The sequence below is a fragment of the Numida meleagris genome, chromosome 1 (genome assembly GCF_002078875.1).
Source record: "Numida meleagris isolate 19003 breed g44 Domestic line chromosome 1, NumMel1.0, whole genome shotgun sequence".
In the NCBI taxonomy this organism is placed as follows: Eukaryota; Metazoa; Chordata; class Aves; order Galliformes; family Numididae; genus Numida; species Numida meleagris.
Window position 1 is genome coordinate 171939029 of NC_034409.1, and position 21153 is coordinate 171960181.

Sequence of the window (21153 nt, forward strand, 5' to 3'; positions counted from 1 at the left end):
TGGCTTTCCATATTTTGTATTTCTCACAATTCTTGTGAGACAGATGTGCTGTCTCATTCTTTTATTCTCCTGTCATAGCATGGCCAATTCCTGCAATGTTATATATCATAATTCCTTTAAAACATTATCAGCTTGAGTCACAACTCACTGAGAAACCCAGCTTTCATATGAAAGTATATTTTACTTTCAATAAATGTGAAGTTTATTTTAACCACAAGTTTGAAAAGGAAAGCTTGAAAATGTAATCTTCAGCCTGGGGAGAAGAAAACAAACAAAGTTGATATATTTTATAAAATGTCACACTTTTAAGCCATCCTTGTGATTTTAGAGAAATGGTATCTCTCTTGTGATTCCTAAAAAATTAGTTTGGAGAATTTTATTTTCCATTATTTTCAATTTGGGTGATGGTTTCATTATTACAGGCTTAAAAGTAAGACAGTGTAAGAGGCTTCTTGACTGGCACTGAGCATGAACAAGATGCACTTCAGTGGCTCCTTGGCGTGTCTCTTTACAGATGAAAAAATGAAATATTTTGACAGTCACACCATCCTGGTACAGCATATCCAGCAAACAAGTAGAGATTGAATATATACAGAAATGAGCAAGCAAGTAACTGCAGTTGGTACAAGACGGGATCAAGAACATTTGCAGTTAAGTGTACTTGGTTCCAAAAAACCCCAAACTCCAAAAAAAAAAAAATTAATTTAGGCAGTAATTAATTTAACATGAAATACTCTGGCAGTTGTTCCAGTAGAGGGCAGTAATTTACATACAGAAATATCAAATAGTATGTGTGCACAGTGTGCAATGATGTATACTAGGCACAGTAGCTGGTTTCATTAAGATTGGGCAGAAGTGAAAGTGCTGTTGATTGGGATCTGCTTGATGGCAGGAGGGAGAGGCAGGCAGTCAGAGGCAGAAGGAGGGCAGGAGTCAGAGGCATTCTAAGCTTTGCCTGTGAAAGTAAGCAAGCTTCGCTGAAGGCGCAGCTTTGCAAATCCCATTCACACACAGGACTGCCCAAACTGACATGGCATTTTGCCTACATCAGTGGCAATTCTGTAAACACTTAAAAATGTGGCCCTGAAGGTAAGTTCATTAACTCAAAAATAGCTTTCTGAATTCCATCAACATTTTGCTAATTTTACTTGTTACAGATCTAAGATGATAGAGGGATAATCAGTATTTTCTGTTGCTAGACGTAAATGAATGGCGTTGGTTCCCCCAGGAAGTCAAGCAGCCTGTTTTTGGGGCTGGAGTACTCACAATGAGACAGGAGATACCAAACCTTCACAGGTTGTTCTGCACAGCAACACAGTGGAAACAAGAACTGTAGCGTGGGTTTTATTATAGAAAGACCTTAAAGGGAACATACCTTCAGCACAGAGTTCCAACAGAACTCCTATCATACGTGGATCTGTCTGAATCTGAGCTTGACATGCCTTTGTTTGGTCTTCTGTCACTGCAGTTTTGGAAGAAGTTCTTGGAGTGCCAGCACCACAGGGATAGCGTGAGAGTGTTGGGGGAGAGAGGTTCAAACACTGCTCTTTCCATCAGAATTATACTTAGCATTAGTAAAGAAGGGTTCCTAAAGCAATTCCTAAAGATTGAGAATCACCTGATAGCTTGGTGTTCCCCAAAGAGTGTTGCATACATCTTTATTTTGGATTCTCTGCATGGAGGAGTGAGACCTGAGCACCCATCTCAACACACTGTTTTTAGGTTATTTTCAATGTGAGTCTCATTCCTCTCATAAATACACCTCTCTCCCATTCCACCCCCACCCATCCTGGGCTGAACGACATGCTATTTAATAGCTTATCCAGAATAATACTGTAGTAAATTACTTGAGACTGTGAGTCCTTTATGTGTCATTTTACTGCTGAAAGAATATGCGATTGGCATCTCATGGTTTCACTCATTTTAAGAGGTCTCTTTAACGTAAGGACAGATTTCATTGAAATGAATCAATTTTACGCACGGAGATTTCGGCCACTGGATTTGTAGTAAGAAAGAACTTTTTATTTATGACATTGGAGAGACCACAGCTGGGAATGCACCCATTCATAGACACAAACAGATGGATTCTGACAAGTCTGTGAACTATTCACACTCTTTTCTTGTAAATATTTTGTAGTAATCCCAACGTGCAAATGCAATTTCAGGAGCAAATATGGAATTATCTGTCTCATAGTGCAAAACAAAAGAGTGGTGAGCAACTTTAAAATGCTGTGGACTGAGTAAGCACATGATATTCACATGAAACTTAGGAAGGAATGCTTTTAATAGACAATAGTTATGCTTTGATATAGTAGATGTTTTCGGTGGTAAATAAAAGTAATAGAAGGTGAGTATTTTCATAGATATAATGAAGTAAGGATTTTCAGCAAAGCTTGGCACCAGTTTATCTTTTGGAAAATAAATTCTTTTCAATTTGTTGATGTCATTGAAGTCGAGTAAATGTGCATCTTCAGAGTAGCTGAAGTAGGTAACAGAAATAGAGGAAAATGATACAACGTGGGCAATTACTAAAGGAGTTGGCAATTGAGAGAAAACTGATGGGAAGAGGATTGCTGTGCAGCAGTGTAGCTAGTGACTCGGGTCACGTACTTTAAAGTAAAACCAGTGTATGGCACATATCATTCCTCTTCAATTTTTAAACTTTAATTTGTAGCTTTAATACTTTACTGAACATCACTGCATTTCTCGTGTCATGGGAAAGTAAAAATGACAAGTGATTCTTCTTTTCTCTGCTATTTATTACTTCATCCACCTTTACCATATCTTCTATTACTTTTCTCAGCTGAGATTTCCAAAGCCCTGTATTACCCTTGAGCCCATCAGCTATCTTTGAACAGACTGGGAGCTTATACAGCCAAAAAGACACAGTTAGCTTTCACAATGTCAGTAATCTCCATTAATGTGCATAATCAGACATATGTAACCTGGACTTCTCTACCTGCTGCAGGGTGAGATGTTTGGGTTTTTGCCCAGTTTCCTCCCTTGGAAGATCTCCCACAGCTTCGTTATCAGTTACAGATTGGAACGTTTTTTTTCTGCCGGTTGTCTTAACAAAAGTACAGAGCAAGTTCTCTGAAAGCAGCAGGAACGCTCTGGGTTCTGATTAAGGATGGCTTTTATCACCCTGACTTGATCCACTCTGTCACTGCTGAAAGTAAGGAAGCATTGGTTCCTAGAGAGCCAGAAGCGTGTAGCTTTACATCAGCTTGACAAATGCATATTTTGGTAATTACAGTTGCTCTCTGTCTATGTCCCGAAAAGTCCCAAATGCTTTTATTTCAAAATGAAGCTGATAATTTGATTATGGCCTTAATTCAGCAGAGCAGCTACTATGCAGCTATGTAAACTTAAGCACAGCATTAAGTGTTCAGTTCTCTGGGCTCATCCGTTTTGTTCCGTTTATCCTCTAAACCAACAGCATCTTCTTTTAAACAATACTGTTTATGAAATCAGTGTAGTAGGATGCGTAAGAGTTCATCAGAAACTGGAAGGTACCACACATCCACAGTTCTGATGTATAATGAAGTAGAGGCTACTGCACCTACTCTTCAAATGCAGATCAAATAAATCTGAGAATCTAGGTTACAGAAGACACAACCAAATAAAATTGACTGTGAAACATCTGCTTTGTTTTATAAAAAAACATAAAAATATGTCATTACAAAACTGCCTAAGCTGTTTCTTTTGAAACAAGGACAAGAGGACAAGTATTACCAAGCGAAGGCATATACATTAATTGTGGCACAGCAGCATTTTAGAGAAGCAGTTTCAAAGGGATTATAAAACAGATGGGTTGAATTGTAGGTAGGAACACCAGGATGCACAGAGCTGTTGTAAATCTCTGGGGCTTAGGTCATGGCAGAGGCTGCAACACAGAGCACTTGCTCCTTGTTGCTCTCTCTTAAGGAAGGATCATGACTTTTAGAGAGCTGGAATGATTCTCTCCTCTTTTATGGAGAGGATCAGTTGGTGCAGTTGCCAGGGATCTCAAAGCTGGGAAGGATTTTATTGCTGTGACAGATCAGGCAACATATGGAAGGAAACAAGACGTTCTCCAGAGACAGATTAAGTTTTTGCCAAGGCATTTTATTGAAATTTTGGAAAATAAACAGATCATTAATTGGGTCCAGATTTAGCTACTGCAAATAGTGCAAAGATGTTGCAAACCAGATGCTTTCCCCTATTTGTTTTTACAACCCTTTCTATTTGTGGATGCTCTTATTTAACAGAGAGCATTGTTTTACACCGGACATCTTGTCTCTCAATTATTTTTTTCCAGTAGATGCCTGAGTAATGCATACATGTCCACATGGCTTCAAGGGAAGAAACAGTCAGCAATAACACAATAAGTAGGAAATAATCAGAAGGAAGCTGTCAAATACTGTAGTTTTTATAAAATTAGTACTGAATTCTTTTCTGTAGTCCTTAGCATGTAGCAGCTTTGAGTCTTTGCTTATGCAACCCATGCTAGTGCAATGGCAGGAACAAAAATGCCTGTCCCTAGGACTGGCACGCCAGACCCAAGAGAGGCCGTTGTGCTTCCTCTTCCACTTATGTATTGTTTTATTCCTGGAGGAGAGGCTTTCTGTTGTGCTCTATCCACATAGCCTTGTGTTGTGTTACAAATAACATGGAAGATGGGAATCATCTGCCCTGACATGAAGCAGCAAGCATGGTGGGGATGCCTTCTGCAAGGACTGAGCTGGTCACGCTGAGTCCTTAATAGTCATGACAGAAATAGGGACCTCTGCAGGCGGACATGTCATCCTGAAACAGATGTCGGGGATGGATGAGGCAAATTGCCCTTGGTGCTGCTTGTTGCCCTCCAGGGTCCTGGCCAAGTGACAGCAGCAGAGATGTGTCTGCAGCAGCTAGAAGTGGGAGAAAGCCAACTCAGCTGCCACCTGAGTGCATTTGGTAAGGAAACTGTTGATACATGAGCGCTGCAGAAGTTTAACCAGGTATCCTGGTTTTCACAGGCACTGCTAGTAGGCTCTTCTAGAGTAAGGCCACGACAAGCTTATGGCATGAGCTCCTAGCTTGCAGGTTTCAGTAAACAGTTCTCTGCTGATGTTAACGAGGCTGCCAATTAGGAACAAAGTCAGAAGGAGGTTTACCATATGACTGAGTACTTCCTAGCTGAGCTGCACCTAGACTGGTGGGACACAGCCTGTTTCCCGTTCGCAGTCTTTTGGGAACGTGTAATCCTTCACATCACAATTTCTATTTTTAAAAGTTATTTCCCAGTCATTCACAGGTGCCTCCCTGTCACATGGACTTTCACTAGTCTGAGCAAAGTAGGAACAAAGTTTATTGTAAAAGCAGTAGGGGCTTATTAGTGACTTGAATGCAAAATGTTTAGAATGCTGTTCAATTTACATTTATTGTACAACCTATTCTGCTTGGTAACAGATTTATGAAACAGTGAGCGCATTATTTGTCATCAGTTCCACAGGGCATAAAAGGGGGAAAAATAAAGCCTGAAGTCTGTGAATCGCTGGCTCAATCTTTTGCAATCTGTGTGTACAATACATAGGCAGAACTTCAGACGCAGCTCTGATCTGTGGCAGCACAAATCCTGATGACTATTGAGTGATCAATGATTTCTGGTTTGGAGTAAAAGACTTCCACAGCAGAATGGCCCTTCAGGTTCCAGTTTTGCCTTAATTTCATGTCCTTATAGAGGAGTGCGGCACTTACCCATCAAGATCTAATTGAGCAAATGCAAACAGGACCAACCTTTTTCAAAGGTCAGGTGCAACTTCAGTTCTGCAATTTCTGGTTGCCCAATTTGAGGTACTTCAAAGAGGGCTTATGTTCACACGGGGGAAACCAACGCTCCCAGAAAGCCAAAGCTTTGTGAGTGTCATGGAAAATCGACCCAAGATGAGTAGTTCCTTTTGAAGGTTTTGGCCAAGGAATTTTTCCAGTAAAACTACATTCCATAAACATGGAGCAACACCTTAAGTAGACAACAACAAATGAGGAACACAGTGGGGTTGATTTGAAAGAGAGCTGTATGTTCAGAAAGTGGGACAGGGAGGAAGCCTGGTAGAGGGACTTGATAGGGTGCCAGCATAAACAGAGGGCAGACGGCAAGATTTTCATCACACTGGAATCAAGATAGTAAAGAGAAATTCAGTGCTGGTATGGAGCTTATCAACCAGCTCTCTTGGTCTGCCTATTTCGAGCAGCGGGGGAATCAGCAGAGGAGAGGCTTTGGTGAGTAGTTGCTGGAGGGGGGAGGATGTGCAGCGGGTGTAGGGTTGGGGGAGAGGTGGAGAAGGGAATGTGCTCCAAGGCAGCATGGCTGACATGGGGAGGGGAGGGGGGGGCGGGGGGGAAGATGAGGGAACGTCTGCTGGAGGGCAATTTGTGTGATTTGTGTTGCTGCAGTGCGTCGGGTTCTGGGCTCCCTCCCATCCTTTCCACTCACCAAAAGCATTTCCCAAAGGCAGGAGGGGAAGGAGGGGAGCAGGCTACGTGCTTGCTCTCAGGAGAAGCAGTGTGGTGGCTGGCAAGGGAGCTGGGCAAAGCCCTTTCCTCTGCATGGCTCCAGCTACTTGGCAGGCTCCCACCCTGTAAAAAAAAAATCAACACCTGCAGCTTGTTGGCCAAGATGACTTTATCCAGCTAGATAAATGAGCTCTGTGGTGTCTGTGTAGTGCATTACAAACTGCAAGTGGAAAAAAAAAGTGCAAGGAAGAAGTACAGGTTCCAGAAATGGAAAGCTTGAGTTCTGCAGAGTGTGGTTGGCTGCAGGGAGAGAGAAAATCCTGAACAGTTCACTTGTGCAAATCATAAATATCTGTTTATGTTGTTAACTGTTCCACTGCTCGTTTATGGTGCAAAGTCTGCCAGGGATTATTTTTCTTTTTAGCAAAAAAAAAGCCAAACAAAAATAAAACAACCAAACCCACAACCTTATAACTGTTTGATACTTCTGAACTTCTGATATTAAAAACTAATAATTCGGGATTAAAAGCCACGAGGAGCATGAATTCTGTTACAGACATACAGGGCAACTAATATACTGTAAAGATGTAGATGATGCTAATTTCTGTCTCTGGGTGAGGGATAAGAGACACGTGTGTGCCCCATATTTATCCTAGCTCCTATATTTGTGAAGATACTATATCCGCACCAACATGGCAAAAAATCTGCAGCAGCAGGTGTGTGTGTGCTTTGGGCACAGTTGCAGCATCGTAACTGGGACTAGTGACCAAATTCACTGCTCATCCCTATTACATTCTGTGGAAGACCTTTCCACTCATCAGGCAATCTGCAGCTTTTCTAGGTCTCCACAGAAGCAATCAGAAAAGCGATGGGTTTACTGTGCTTCATGACTCTCTTGGTCGTAGAATCATAGAATCATAGAATGAGCTAGGTTGGAAAAGACCTACAAGATCACCTAGTCCAACCATCCACCTACCACCAATAACCCCACTAAACCATGTCTCTCAACGCTTTATCTAAACGTTTCTTGAACACCTCCAGAGACAGTGACTCAACCACCTCCCTGGGCAGCCCATTCCAGCGCCTGACCACTCTCATAATTGTTTGGGAGACATTTTAACTGGCAGTCAGCAGCATGCTTTATGTGTATTCTGCAGAGTCACCTTGGTGTGTGCATGGCAGTAGAGCTGGGACTTGACCCTTCAGTCGGTGCATTTGCTTTGTAGAGCCACATGTACAAACACAACATCTTTGTTATGCAGTGTTTGTAGTACTTGATAGCATGTCTTTAAAGATGTATTGGGAAATCCTGGTCCAGGTTTAAGCAATAAGCGTCTCATCTGAAGGAGCCCATTTTTATTGCTTGTAAGAATAATGAAACCGCTCATAAACTTGTATTTCCTTTTTTTTTTTTTAACATAGAATTACTGCTATCGATTAGGAAGTTGGTGCAGACAGGCTACACAACTTCCCTCACAGCAGGCCACAGCCAGGCACCCCAGGCCCTCACCCTCAGGTCAGCCTGCCTCACCGAACCCCTGAGTGAAGTCCCATAATAAATATTCAGCATTTCAGAATGCATGGAGAATTTCTGCACAAAATAACCTTCATGTTCCCATGCACCTGTCCCATGCTGCTGTGTTTGAAATAGTGTTGCCAGGTGCTATTTTGTTATGTGATGTGTTTTTAGGATTTGTTGTGTTGTTGGTTTTTTGGGGATCAAAATTTAATTTGAGCATTCTCTCTCCAGCACAGACAAAAAAAAATCTCTCTCAAGACCAGATCAAAATGTGCAGCTTCTCTCTTTTTTTAAAAATGTGATCCTGGACTCCTGTTGAAAGGAAAATAAATATCGGAGGTACCCCATGAAGCTGACACAGGCCCTAGCCTTGTGCTGCCGTAGGAATGTTTGCCCACAGTTCAGTGACACCAGCAGTAGGGCTGTGTAGGGATTTACAGTGTATTTGGATAACTTAAGAAAATAAGTTTATCTAAACTCTTTCTTACCTTATCACTGTGTTATCCAAACACTTTGTTAGTGAGTTGGGAAGATAGGATGTGTGCTAGCCCAGCACTGATTAAATACGTTCACACGGTTCCTGTGGGTTTGGTTTTAGGAATTTGTCTTGTGTATAGGTTTAGCAGATGGAATTGCACTGAGGGTACGGAAACTACTTCTAGCTCATTCCCCCAATAATGCTCTCCAAATGCACTGGAAGAAGTCCATCATCTGACATGTCTTCCTCTCCCTTGACCTTTCTTTTGAACTCTCTTTATTATCCAGCTTTTTTTTTTATATTTATTTACTGTTGAGAAACAGCATCTTTAGGGACCTTGCACTGCGGGATGCTGGCTATTCTTGGCTTGTTTCAGACCTCAGGTAGGCACATGAAGAGTTCAGCTAAGGCCTGCAACTTAGCCTATATTCATAGACTGGCGTGGTTTGACTGAGAAAAAATAGGATGTTTAAAAGTGAGTAGGAGTGAAACCATAGTGCCTAAATTAGCAGCCAGACATGGACAAACAACCACATGCTTGCGTGAGCTGACCCAAGCCAGGAGCACCCCATGCCCTCCAGCCCCGTGAGAGAGCAAAGGGAATGGGGATGTCACATCCCTGAGACTGCTCAGTGGCCAGCAGGCACGGCACAGGGACACCAACGAGCATGTCACAAAGACACCAAATGGTACAGAACAAGGACATCAAGTGACAAGGCACAGGAACACCAAATGGCATGGCACAGGGACACCAAGTAGCACAAGCAGATGGGACAAGAGGGCATAGGGTGGCGATGGCCGAGCCATCCTGCAGGCTGCAGCCACAGACCACAGCAGTGCTTATTTTGATGCATTTATGAACTAGCAGTGCAGTTAGTGGGCAGTCACAGCTATTTTGGAAAAAATGTAATGCCAGGGTAAGCATGCAGCGATACTGTGTGTACTGTGTGTCCAACCGGTTCCTGTGGTTCAAGGACCTCTTGAGCCTCCAGCTGGAGTTCTGTGTGGAACAGCCCCTGTTGGCTTCTTGCAGGAATTTACCTGATCTCTTTCTGAAGTCTTCAAACTTCTGGCAGCTGCAGCATTCTCTCGCAATGACTTCTGGAGTTCAGCTTTGCATAAAATAACTATTAAAGAAGAATTCTTCAGCTGAAAGAAATTGTTTGTTTGCTTTGAATCTGCCCCATGATCATTTCACTTTATGTTCCCTGCTTCATTCACTGCAGGAAGAGACCACAGAATTACCGAGCGGTGGGCAGACCTTTACAATAGCGTAATAATGTTTATTGTTTTGCTCTCAATTACTTTTCTAAAAATCTTAAAATCCCCTTTGCTTTTTTGCTTCCTGCTGAGCGCTTGTATTGGATTTTCATAAACCTGTCCAAAATCTATTTCCTCAGTGATAAAAGCTCTGTTAAATCCCATCATTATGTGCTGTGCATTGTGTACCTGAAGGGCGTTTTTCCCTGGTACATTTATCAGCACTTAATAGCTGCAGTTTTAATGCCTTCTTAATCAATATCATAAGAACTTTCAGTACTTCCAACCAGTTTCTGCTTTGACTTCCAGGCTGATTGAGCATTTTGCCACCCCTTGACTCAGTCCTCTTAGAAATTCCTGTATGGATGTGTGGATAGTGGATGCATGGATAGCAGATGCATGGATGGCGGATGTATGGATAGTGGACAGAACTTGTTCCAGTGCAGTGCAGTTTCTGGGGGAGTCTACTGGAACGTTGCACCGCTGTACAAAGGCATATTTATTGCCATCTTTGTTTCCGGTCTTTAAGAAGCCATTAAGCCACAAGTGGCTGTTTCCTTTCTGTCCCTGACTGCTGAGCTTCTGTATGATCTCTTCTTAGTGGGTCCTCCTGGTGGAGCCTTTTGCAACATCAAAAGCCAGCAGAACAACCATGTAATTGCTTTAAAATCTCTCCGCAAATTTTGGCCTTGACTTAACGCTACAAAAAGTGCTGAATTTTCCTCCTTGTATCAAATTATTGGCATTTAGTAATTCTGTTCTTTTTACAGTTTCTTCGAGTTCTCCCACCCCAGATTCCCAGGGAAGCCCTTTGTAAAAACCGTATCGCTAATTTCCACTCCTCTCATGAGGAGTGACCCTAAGCCAGGAGCTGGACTTCAGGGTGACAGCGCGATCATTTTACGTCTGAGCTCCTTTAGGACCTTTGTGCAGCCTGTTCCGTCCTGTGGATTTGTTACTGCTTATTTTATTGATCTGACGTCCCTGAGCTCCTCCAAGGGAGTGCTGACATGAGGAATTGTTTCAGCTGTCTTGCCATGACCCCTATCTTCTTGGCTTTTCACACACGTCCTTATTGCTGTAAATTTGCCTCGGTGGTACCGGGTTGGTTGCCTCCACTTCCTTCCTGCCATCCTACGTACCTCTAAATACATTCCTGTTGCGCAAAGCTTGTGTATCACTTCTTATACTTTGCTTGTATTAAAGCAGAGGATTGTGTGAGTAGTCTGGCCAGGCTCCTCATGCTTTTATAATCAGGAGGAGACATGTTTTGTACTGGGACTATCCCCTAAACATGCTGGTCTTAAAGTGCAAATGCATAATCCTCTGGTGCTGGCACTGGGACACCAGAGCCAAGGAAGAGATGTAGCATACTGTTCAGAAACCTGTTTTCCTGGTTGGAAGTTTATCAAAGTTGCCTGTAAGCCTGTCCTTCATGCCCTGCTTAGCAGTGTTCACTTTTTAAAACTCACTCTCGAGAAGTTCACACAGGAGCTGGCTTGCCTCCAGAACACCCCAGCATTAGGCTTTCCAACTGGATAGCTCTCTGGTCCAGTGCTTTCTCCATCCTACTTCCCAGCCATGTGGAAATCACCTGAGCTCTTTTCTTTTTGCCCCAGTTCAGCTGCTGGCAACCCCACGTGCTTCAGGGATGCACGAAGGCATCTAGAGTACGACTGGGACTGGTTGAGCTCTCAGTCATACATCTGCATTCAAACATAAAACATAATTTTAATACATTTAGGTCCTGAAGTTCTGCTTTTAAATTTCCTGCTCTCCATGACAGGATTCAAAACACAGTAAAGACTTGAAACCCTCATCATATACACAGCTTTGGGCTCCCTGCGTAGGACTCCTCCCAGATCTAAGGAGGAATAACTTGCTCTTAATGCCTTAGCATCTGTGCAGGCATCTGTAAACACAGATACAGGCAAGAAATCATGTAGAATATTCATGTTTTAGCCAAAATCCAGCATCTGAGATAGTCTTCTGCCTGCAGAATTACAGTAGGAGCTTCAGAAATCAACACATTAACATCAGACACTTGATTTTTTTTGTTCTGTGACTTGAAAACAAGAGTTTCCGGCTTCTTATAACACTAAGTAGTTAATGTTAATAACACCTGCGCTACACTGTGGTTGGGAAGCAGTGCTGTTCTCATAGCATTCGTGCATTCAATTGAAGAGAAACCATATCGTTGCCATTTAATTTTAGATGTGCTATAACCAGATAAGTATAACTAACAATAAAAGGGAAATGGATCTCGGCAGCCAGATCAAGTGACTGATTACTGTGTGAGAACAGCAGATTTAACCTAAGCCCAAGGAACTCCATGTCTATGGGACATCGTGGATCTGTCTGATGCATCCCCTCCAGCCTTGGTAAGCCATGCACGGCTGCTTTCATCTGTTGATGCTTTTATGGGAGATGCATTAGCATGAAGTTCAGTGTTCCTCTATTAAATATTCCAGAAGCAGTCTGGAAATATTAATTAGCTGTCTTATATAAGCCTTAACAGTTTATGCTTCTCTAGTACTTTTCATCTGAAGGACTGGTGTCCAGAGGTGTTTTCTCATTTGAATGACATGCCTATGCATTTTTTAAAATACATGGTGAGTGACCAGATAGACACCAAGCAAGGAGATGTTTAAAGTGAAATGAGAACTGTGTCTTCTCTCCACTGTGCCCAAACTCAAGCACAGGAGCTTTCAAACGAGTGTTCTGAGACCAGCCAGCTCTTGTTGCTTCTTGTTTTATTTGCCTACTACGTAAGGGCTGGATTGCAGCCAAAGAATTCAGCCCCAGAGGAGGCAGCGGTGCCTGTAGCAGCCCTGCAGTTCCAACACTAGGGTTTGACCCTCGTGTGCGGGAAGGAGGGAAATTCATGGCCCTGCCTCTTGTTCTGCCCTCTTGAGATGAGAGGTGCTGCTTAGGGCTGCCCTGAACCTCTCTGCATGCATGGGAGGGGGCACTGGGCTGCTGCATCGCTCTCTGATATACTAATATAACATATAGTTGGGCTCTTGGGGCTCAGCCCTTGGTGAACCTGTTCCCCAGTCAATGCCATATTCTTGTTCTTGCTTTGGCTTTTTTTTCTCTTGGCCTGGTTTTTAAAGCATTAAATCCCCATTAAACTGGTTGCAACTTTCTAGAAGTACTGCAAACAGCAAAGCTGAATCTCTTCAGATGACAAAGTCTATGCATTTTCCAGGAGAAAAAGAATCCCTATGAAAATTTAAACAGAGTGCTATGAAATGTTAATTGCTTTCCAGCAATAGCGTTTCATAAGCAAAATTAGATCAGAGGACTGTAGATTAATCAAATAAGAATTTCCCCGCATAGTGGCAATGTCTCTTTGGATAAATACTGTGCATATCATTATCATTCAGGAGTCCCTGGTATATTTGCTCTTTAGAACACAGCAGAGGGGCTGGCTGGGAGCAGTGACCATGCCTCCTCTGCTTATACCAGAGCAGCTCTCCTGCCTCTCCAGCTGGTGGTCCCCACTCCCTGGCTCCCAGCGCCAGCCTGCTGGGGATGTCGACCTGCATTCGGATGTGCAAGATGTTCCTTAAGTTTGAAGTCATCCCCTTGAGTCTGAGAGAGACTCACAGCCACATCTGTCACTGGAGACAGCAGCTACAGGACTGGCAGGTGGCTGTGAATGGTAATAATAGCTCCTGGAGGCTTTCAGTCTATAGCATTCATTTTAAATGTCTAGCACTCGTGATTGTATTTCTCCATTTTACTGCATGGCAAAAGCCCCATGCTGACAAAGAGCAAAATCCATATGCGCAATGAAAACAGGTTGCATGTCAGCAGAACCCAGCCCTAAGGTTTTTGGACAGAGCTACATTTTAATGAATAGTTATGAACAAACCAACTGTCCTACAGTTGTTTCATTCCTATCTCCCGTTGGTGATAGCAAGGTGAGAGGGTGGCACATGGGTTACACCAGCAGCCATGCTGCTGAACCCAACTGCCCTGGGACATCCCAGCAATGCCACCCCACAGCCCTGCCCTGTCTGGGGTGTGTGCGGGAACACCATGACATCTTGTGGCCCTCACAGCAGGGCAGCGGCAGTGTCATGCGATTAGGGCTGTGAAATCTATACCCAAGGCTGTGATATGGCTTCTCATCTGCCTGTGGTGCTCATTATGGGCACCATCTCCATCACAGGGCACACTGGCAGGATCTGTGCACTGTGAGAAATTAGCTGAGTCTGGGTGTGCACTGTGCCAAAACACTGGTAGTCTGAAATACAATGGAAAATCAATTGCTGGGCATAGTAGTAGGGCATTTTTGGTGTTACTCTGTGTATGTTTTTACTCAGATTGACTACCTGCTCATTTCAAGCTCTATGGATGATAAGTAGGACTGAATGAAAACAGATCCCCCTCTGTTAAAAAACAAACAGTGTTATACTGAGGGGCCAGAATAACCAAGCTTCTCTCCTTTGCTTCTGCTTCTCAGTAACACTGATACTTGGAATTTTGGTGTTTATTTACCAACTCTGAGTGCCTACTGCTATGGGTTTCCCGTTGTTTTGCTGTATTTGTTTGTTTTTTCAATTGGAAAGGCTTCATTTGCTCCAGTGCTCCTTGTACTGTGTGGTTTAGGGGACTCAGCCCAGCCCTAAGCTGACTTTTCCTTGGCAAACTCTGGTGTGATTTTTAGAAAATGAGTAAGGGCATCATTGCAGGAGATGACTCGCCAGCTGCGTGGCACGGAGGAGGAAAAGGTTTTCCACAGCCCTGCATAATAAGGCGTTTTGCAGGCTAAAATAGGTATTCCCAAATGCCTCAAGCCTTTTTAAATTTGTTTCCTGAAGCCACCTTGTGCAGCTCGGCCACGTTTTGCACTGCAGAAGCTCACTGTAGCCAGCAGGTCGGCACGGGGCTGTAAGTGCAGGGCAGCAAGTCAGCCCAGCACTTCCCTGGGCTGCTCTCGGAGCGATTGGCCCTCGCAGATCATGTGGGAGAAGCAGGAATCCTGAGTTGTAGCTTTTGGCACTCCTTTTTCTTATAAAGCGCTCGCTCTTTTCAGCTCCCAAGGGCTTGTTACCTCCCTCCTTTCATTACCCTGATTATAATCTGAAGTAGCCATAGGAAAGCGGAGGGATTTTAAAGGAGCGGAGATGTTGAAGCAGGTGCCCAGGACGTCAGGCACGGGCTGCTACCACCTAAACTCAGTGTCACCCGAGGGCCAGGAGATGTACCTGTGGTTTGACCAGACAGCGAGACGCCCTCCCTACAGGACAAGCAGGATTCTTGCACGTCAGCAGCTCCTGACCAAGATCCAGCAAGGTGAGTGAGTGCCTGGCAGGAGCCCTCCCCAGGTCCCTGCTTTCGTAATAGAAGGTGTTTTCATGCCTCAAATTTTCCTGCCTTTTTTCCTCTCTCTGCTCTGATCTAATCTGGCTTGGGTCAGAGTTTGAGGTAGTCATTCATAAGTTGTTCTTCCTACACTCTGCACATATGCACATAGGCAGGGAGAGAGACAAATGCTAGTGCCTGTTTAGCTATTTAACTGTACTATCTTTTAATCATAAACTATGCGGGAGTTTTAGGTGCTGAAGTTCATCTTTTCCGAACTGGCACAGCAGTCCCTGGCATTGGTACCTCAGTTCTGAGAGCTGCAGCTAAAACCTGCCTGCTGTAATGCATGAACAGAATAGCTGATCAGTCAGGTAGAAACATAGCAGGGCAGCTAGAACAGAGCAGCTGGGATAACCCCCTCTGGATACTAGCATGTGTAGCTGTCAGAGGATTAGGAAACTTGTCACATGTCCTTAAAAATAATTGCTGACTTGGCTTGCTGTGATTGCTTATGCATTTATCTGGATGGTCATTGCAGAATATTGATTTTTTCTGAGTATCTACAGTGCTGAAGCTAAATGCAGATTGGCCTCAAGACAAATCCTTTGGCCTGAATGTGCAATTTTTATTATCTTCTGAATGTTTAAAGCAAAGGTAAAAAAATAAAAGCCAACTGAGCTAGTTTTTCCAGATTAAAAAATCATTACCTAATAGCATCATTTTTGAAGAATGCCAGTTTCTAAGGTAGATGTGGTTCAACATACAGAATAGAGTATGCTATGTATTTGCCATCAAAAAAATAAAATCCTGAAGGTAACAGTTTCTCAGGTACTTTCTTGACAATTTACAAAAAGATGTTTGATTCTGCTAACTAGGGAGAGCCATAGAGTTAATATCATTCACTGTCTATATCTGGGAAATATTAAAGGAATTGGTGTGAACTTCTGAGCAGCAGCAGTCACACAGAGTGGCTATTTCTGCGTGTTGCTTTCAAGTAACATTGTGTGTAGCTGTGGCTGTCAAACCCTGGCAGAAGTACAGGGATATAGTGATGAAACCTTTATTGTGTTTATAAAGAAAACAATACGTATCTCTCTGGCCAGCTTTTAAAAAAAGATGAAGAAGATAGTTTCTGTGGCAATTAGGAAAACGCAGTTGTTTGCAGCGAGATCTCAGGAACTGGTCCTGTTTGAAGGATACTGGTCCTTACTGCAGCTCTAATTTCAGGAAGGATATTATGTCATTCTGTGTACACAGTGTACAGCTGGGACTGAATGGAAAGGAAGGCTAATTTATTTCTCCTCAAATTCATTTGGAAATGCTTTAGGCACGGTATTAGAGCCAACTTAATTTTCAAACAGCAGCTACTGATGAAATAGTTCAACATGCGTCCTCTGCCCGCTGTGCCCTACAGCTTTCCCTCCTGGGTCTTGCAAGACCATGTGGATGACCGGAGCTGTTCCACGGTGCAGGTCTTCTCAAAACCTGGTGTTAGGTGACAGACTGGAAAGGCTGGAGTTGAGATTGTACTTAAAGTATGATGTGTATGTTCTCTGAAAATTAGGTCATTTAAAGTAGCCTTGGCTACATGATGCAGTGCCAGAGGTAGCTGGATCCTGTAGTTAGTATCGAAGATGAAGGCAGTAAGTACTGCCATGGCTCAAGATGCAGCATGCTGGGACAGATAGGAATTCCTGAGTTGTAGCTTTTCTGCCTGCAGTTTGTTACGTGATTGCTCAGCATGTGCTGAATCTGCCACAACTTTCCATAATGTCGTGTACACAGCTGTAGGAAATTACATGTGAGGAGATCTTATTAACACTTAATAAATATCTAACGGGCAAAGCTCTTTAGGGATCGGGCCAGGTTCTTTTTCAGTGGTGCCCAGTGACAGGGCAGAGGACAATATGCACAACTTGGAACATAGGAAGTTCCATCTGAACGTGAGGAAAAAATTATTTACTTTGAGGGCGACTGTACGCTGAAACAAGCTGCCTGGAGAGGTGGTGGAGTCTCCTTCTCTGGAGATATTCAAAACCTGCCTGAATGCTTTCCTGTGTAACTTAATGTAGAGGAACCTGCTCTAGCAGCGGGTGTTGGACTGTGATCTCCAGAGGTCCCTTCCAACCCCTTCAACTCTGTGATTATGTGGTTTGTATAGTGCCTTGATGATGTGATCTATGTTGCAGTTCAGCATGCACCCACACAAGAGAAATTTATGCATTTCAGATTGTTAAGAATACACTTCTTTTACTGATAGTAAGCTGAAGACAGTCTGCTGTTGGTTGTGTCATTTCATTAGCAGTAATGATATTGAATGTGCGGATAGGTGCTGATGTGTGTGTATGTGCCCACATGCAGGAATAAACAGGCCTCATGGAAAATCATATGCAAGGTACACATTTTTCCCACAGTGCCCCAAGTAATGAATAATAATTTTGGTAAAAATAGCTGTGCTAGCAACACTAAAGAAAGCTAAGTCTAACTATTAGAACTCAGCCCCAACCCTCCTGTTTACACAGGATGAAATCCTAGATCCAAGTCACCAATCCTAGCCAAAGCGCTGACGGGCCCCTTATGAGGCCTCCATGGGTCGGCCTGTTCCGCTCTGGGCTTCCTCCTTTAAGCCTAAACACACTGGGGCTGGGCCTGGTGGGACTGGCACTACGTGTAGTTCTTCAGGCCTTCATAAGTCAGTGGAAGAGCTGCTACATGGGCAGAGCAGGACTGTGATGTGCTCTCAGCCTGTCCCTTTGGAGAGCAATGAGCTTTACAGAATTGACAAGTGCAACTAGTTAGTAGCATAGTGTCAAGAGCAGCTGAACAGGAATATATTGAAAACTCAGTCAGGAGATGCAACATGAAAATCCAAATCAACTCTCGGTAGCCCCATTCAGTAAAGCATGTAAATCATTCTTTGGTCTCCCTGCATTCATATATCACTGAACACACATTTTTTAAGGCCAGATGACACCATTAAGGGAATGTATTTGAGCCTTGCTACCTTAATTCGTCTGCTAGCACCTCCCCAGTCTAATCACTGTTTGAAGTAGAGCATATGTTTAGAAAAACATCCAGTCTTCATTTTAATATTGTTGGAACGGTGAGCCTTGCATGTTTAATTGCTTTGCTGGAAAGAGACTTGCCACGTAGTTAAGTGCTAAGCTGCCTTGGGGCTTGTTTGAATACCTGCTCTCTGCTTCTTGTGCAGCGATTTCTTGGTTGCTAGATTTCAAACCAGAAGCACCCGCAGTAGCTAACACTGAAGTTCTGACATCAGGGGGTGATTTTCCTCACTGAAAGGAGTGATTTATAAAACAATGCACAGAGCAGTCAGAGCTTCCATCAGGGGATATGAACCTGCTTCACTAATGCAGAATGCTACCAAGCGTTGTGTGCACTTGTAGCTTTTCCATCATTAGTGGTATGTGCTATTCTAAATGTTGCTAAATTACTCTATTATATTGTGCAATACAGCTTTTTTTTTTTTTCTTTCTTTAAAAAAAGTTTCTGCTGAAGAAGCTTTCCTTTGTGTTTTCCTTTGGCATTTGTTAAAAATGAATGAAATGAATCATTATAGGAATGCTGTTATTTAATCATTTCTAAAAAGAAATCTGCCATAAGAGAAATGAAATCAACTAGACTGTTATTTTAATCAGATCATTCTTTGAAAGTCCTAAATATTTGGTTTGTGTTCACACTGACTCCTCAAGGCAGAACTATGTGGTGGCCTATGAAAGTGAGCAGCAATTATCTGTCTGATATTAAATAGGTATCTTCAAAATGTGATCTTTTGATGATTCCCTTCCCCCCCCAAGCCCGTTAGTTTCCATGCTGAAGGGGACACATGCCTCAGCATAAAGGAACAAGGTGTAGCACGCTTGGTCTGAAGTATTTATTCAAACTCTGTACGTAGTAGCTGTATGAGAATTCATTAATGATTACTCATGTTTGCTTTAAATAAATAAGGCGGTGACTTTCAAAAATTTATGTTACATGAGTCACAAAGTTGTTATTTCTTTCAGAGTACATGGCTAAATACAGAGCAGAACAGAAAATATAAAAAGTAATTGTAGGTGAAAAGCAATGAAGAATTAAGGCCATAATCTGAAAGTATTGTATTGAAAGCAGTGGCTGTGCAGCTCAAGTACAGCGCAAGTCAAGGTGAAGGAAGGCACATTATGCCCCAGCACAGTTAGGCATTGCTGTTAAAGAAAGGTCTCCATTTATCTACGGAAGAATTTGATTGTTAGACTGCACTTTTAGTAAAAAAAAAAAAAAAATAGAAAAAAAGAAAAGGATGAATCCCTCTTCTCAGTGAGTAAATTCCTGCCCTCAGTGAGTAATGCTCTGTTATTTGTCTCAGTTCATGTCCACAGGCAAGAGTGGTTTATGATGATCTTTTGATGGAACAATCTCAAAGCATATTATAACTTTTCAAGACAAACTCTGTTCATCACTCAGCAGACGTTTTATACCCTTGTATGTTTTAAGTTCAGTTTTGAACTTCTGTGAGTACAGTAACTGTGTGTCACCTGTGCTTGTCTGGTTTGAGAAGCATTAGCACTACAAACAAACATGTTTTTCCCTCTATTTTGTCTACATTCTTCCCTCTAGACTTCAACATGTTTAACTCTTCTCCTTTCTAAGCATGAGTAGTGTCCAGTTTGTGGAAGGTGTTACGGAGGGATATGAGTGAGATGTGTGTTTTAGGTGACTTTAAATTTTATCTATCAATGTAAACACTATCAGCAATAGATGGCCATAATACCTTCCTATACAATGCTCATAAGGAGAACTTGAAGTCACTACAACACGTGAAAATGTTGTAGTCTGCGTTTAAAAAGTCCTGGATCACATTCTGGGGTTGTGTACAGGTAGGGAGCACCTGTCCATCACATGAGATTGGAAGCAGGATATGATTGTGTAATTAAAGACTGCGGTTTTGTTCAAACATACAAAGAGGCCAAAGTGTGGTTGTTCACGCAACCTCAACCATAGCTTTCCACACGTTCTGGATGCTGGCCACTTACCTCTACGTCTGTTAGCCTGTCTGAACCCGAGGAACCAAAAGATGAAGCAACAAGACTCAACATGGTGATAATGATTCAAACCCCCCACTTGGGTTGTCGCTGACCTATGGCAGTGACTTCCTTCCTGCCTTTTGAACTCCTGGGCTAAGTCACGGCAGAAGCTGTAGTTCTTCTCTGTGAACTGCTCCTCAGAGGTGCAGGAGGAGCCAGTAGAAGGCAGGAAGGGACTTTCCTGGCCTGACCTACCAGGAGAAGCATCCTCAGCTGTGGAGCTGTATTGTCGACTTCATCTGAGGCATGGCCCTCCCCAGTAAGACAAGTGTGTGAAGTGGGTGCACATTCACAGCCGAGGCAGTATTTGGGGCAGCGGACTTGTCTTTGGAACAGTCTTAGAACTAAGTCCGTAAATATTTTTTTTTACAGTCTGAATCTCAATTAAAAACAGAGGCTCTACACTGCATGAAACTTCTTCACTATCATCCTTCCTTCCTTAAAAGCTGTTTCCTCAAGTCCTCACCCCAAACTGTAGATAGACTAGAGCTTTTCAATGAAATTGTAGGATTTCTTCTTTTTTTTTCTCTGAGTCTATACTCTGAAATTGCTGAAGTATCTGTGCTGACTCTTTCACACAAAACATGTGAACATCCTGAGGGATATTTATAAATCTAAAGTACCCTGAGGTGTGTTTATAAAAATATACATATAAATAGTAGAGAGAAAGACTGCAATCCAGCTAATTGAGGTTCTGCAAGATTACACTTCATAAGAGAAAGGACATTTGAAAAGGAAAGTTAGAGAAGCCTTCACTGGAACCACTACCTGGTGGATAGGTTCAAAATTCTTGAATTATACCAAAGTTAGAACAAATTGGAAGCTCATGCACTTGCTGAGGCACAAACAGTCAGCTTAATGCACCAATTACTGGATAAAATCCTGAGGCCTATGGGATACAGGAGATCAAACTAAGCTATGATAACAGTTCCTTCTGGCCTTACCCAGCTGGAAAGCAGCTCTGCAGAAAGGGACCTGTGGATCCTAAGTTCAACTGGGGCCATCAGTATGCCCTT

General features: G+C 42.8%; 1 protein-coding gene across 4 annotated transcripts in view; it reads left to right on the plus strand.

The window, feature by feature from the left end:
- The window catches only part of STARD13 (StAR related lipid transfer domain containing 13), a 253667-nt gene that overhangs the window by 116318 nt on the left and 116196 nt on the right, over positions 1-21153 (plus strand). The window contains exon 1 of one of the 4 annotated variants that reach the window (XM_021378012.1): positions 6027-6243. The exons of 2 other annotated variants lie outside the window; for them this stretch is intronic. In XM_021378012.1, coding sequence (XP_021233687.1) covers positions 6171-6243 — 73 coding nt within the window. In that variant the 5' untranslated portion in view covers positions 6027-6170. Of the gene's footprint in view, positions 1-6026; positions 6244-14710; positions 15042-21153 lie in introns of those variants that run through there. One more of the 4 variants, XM_021377996.1, reaches the window with a different exon arrangement.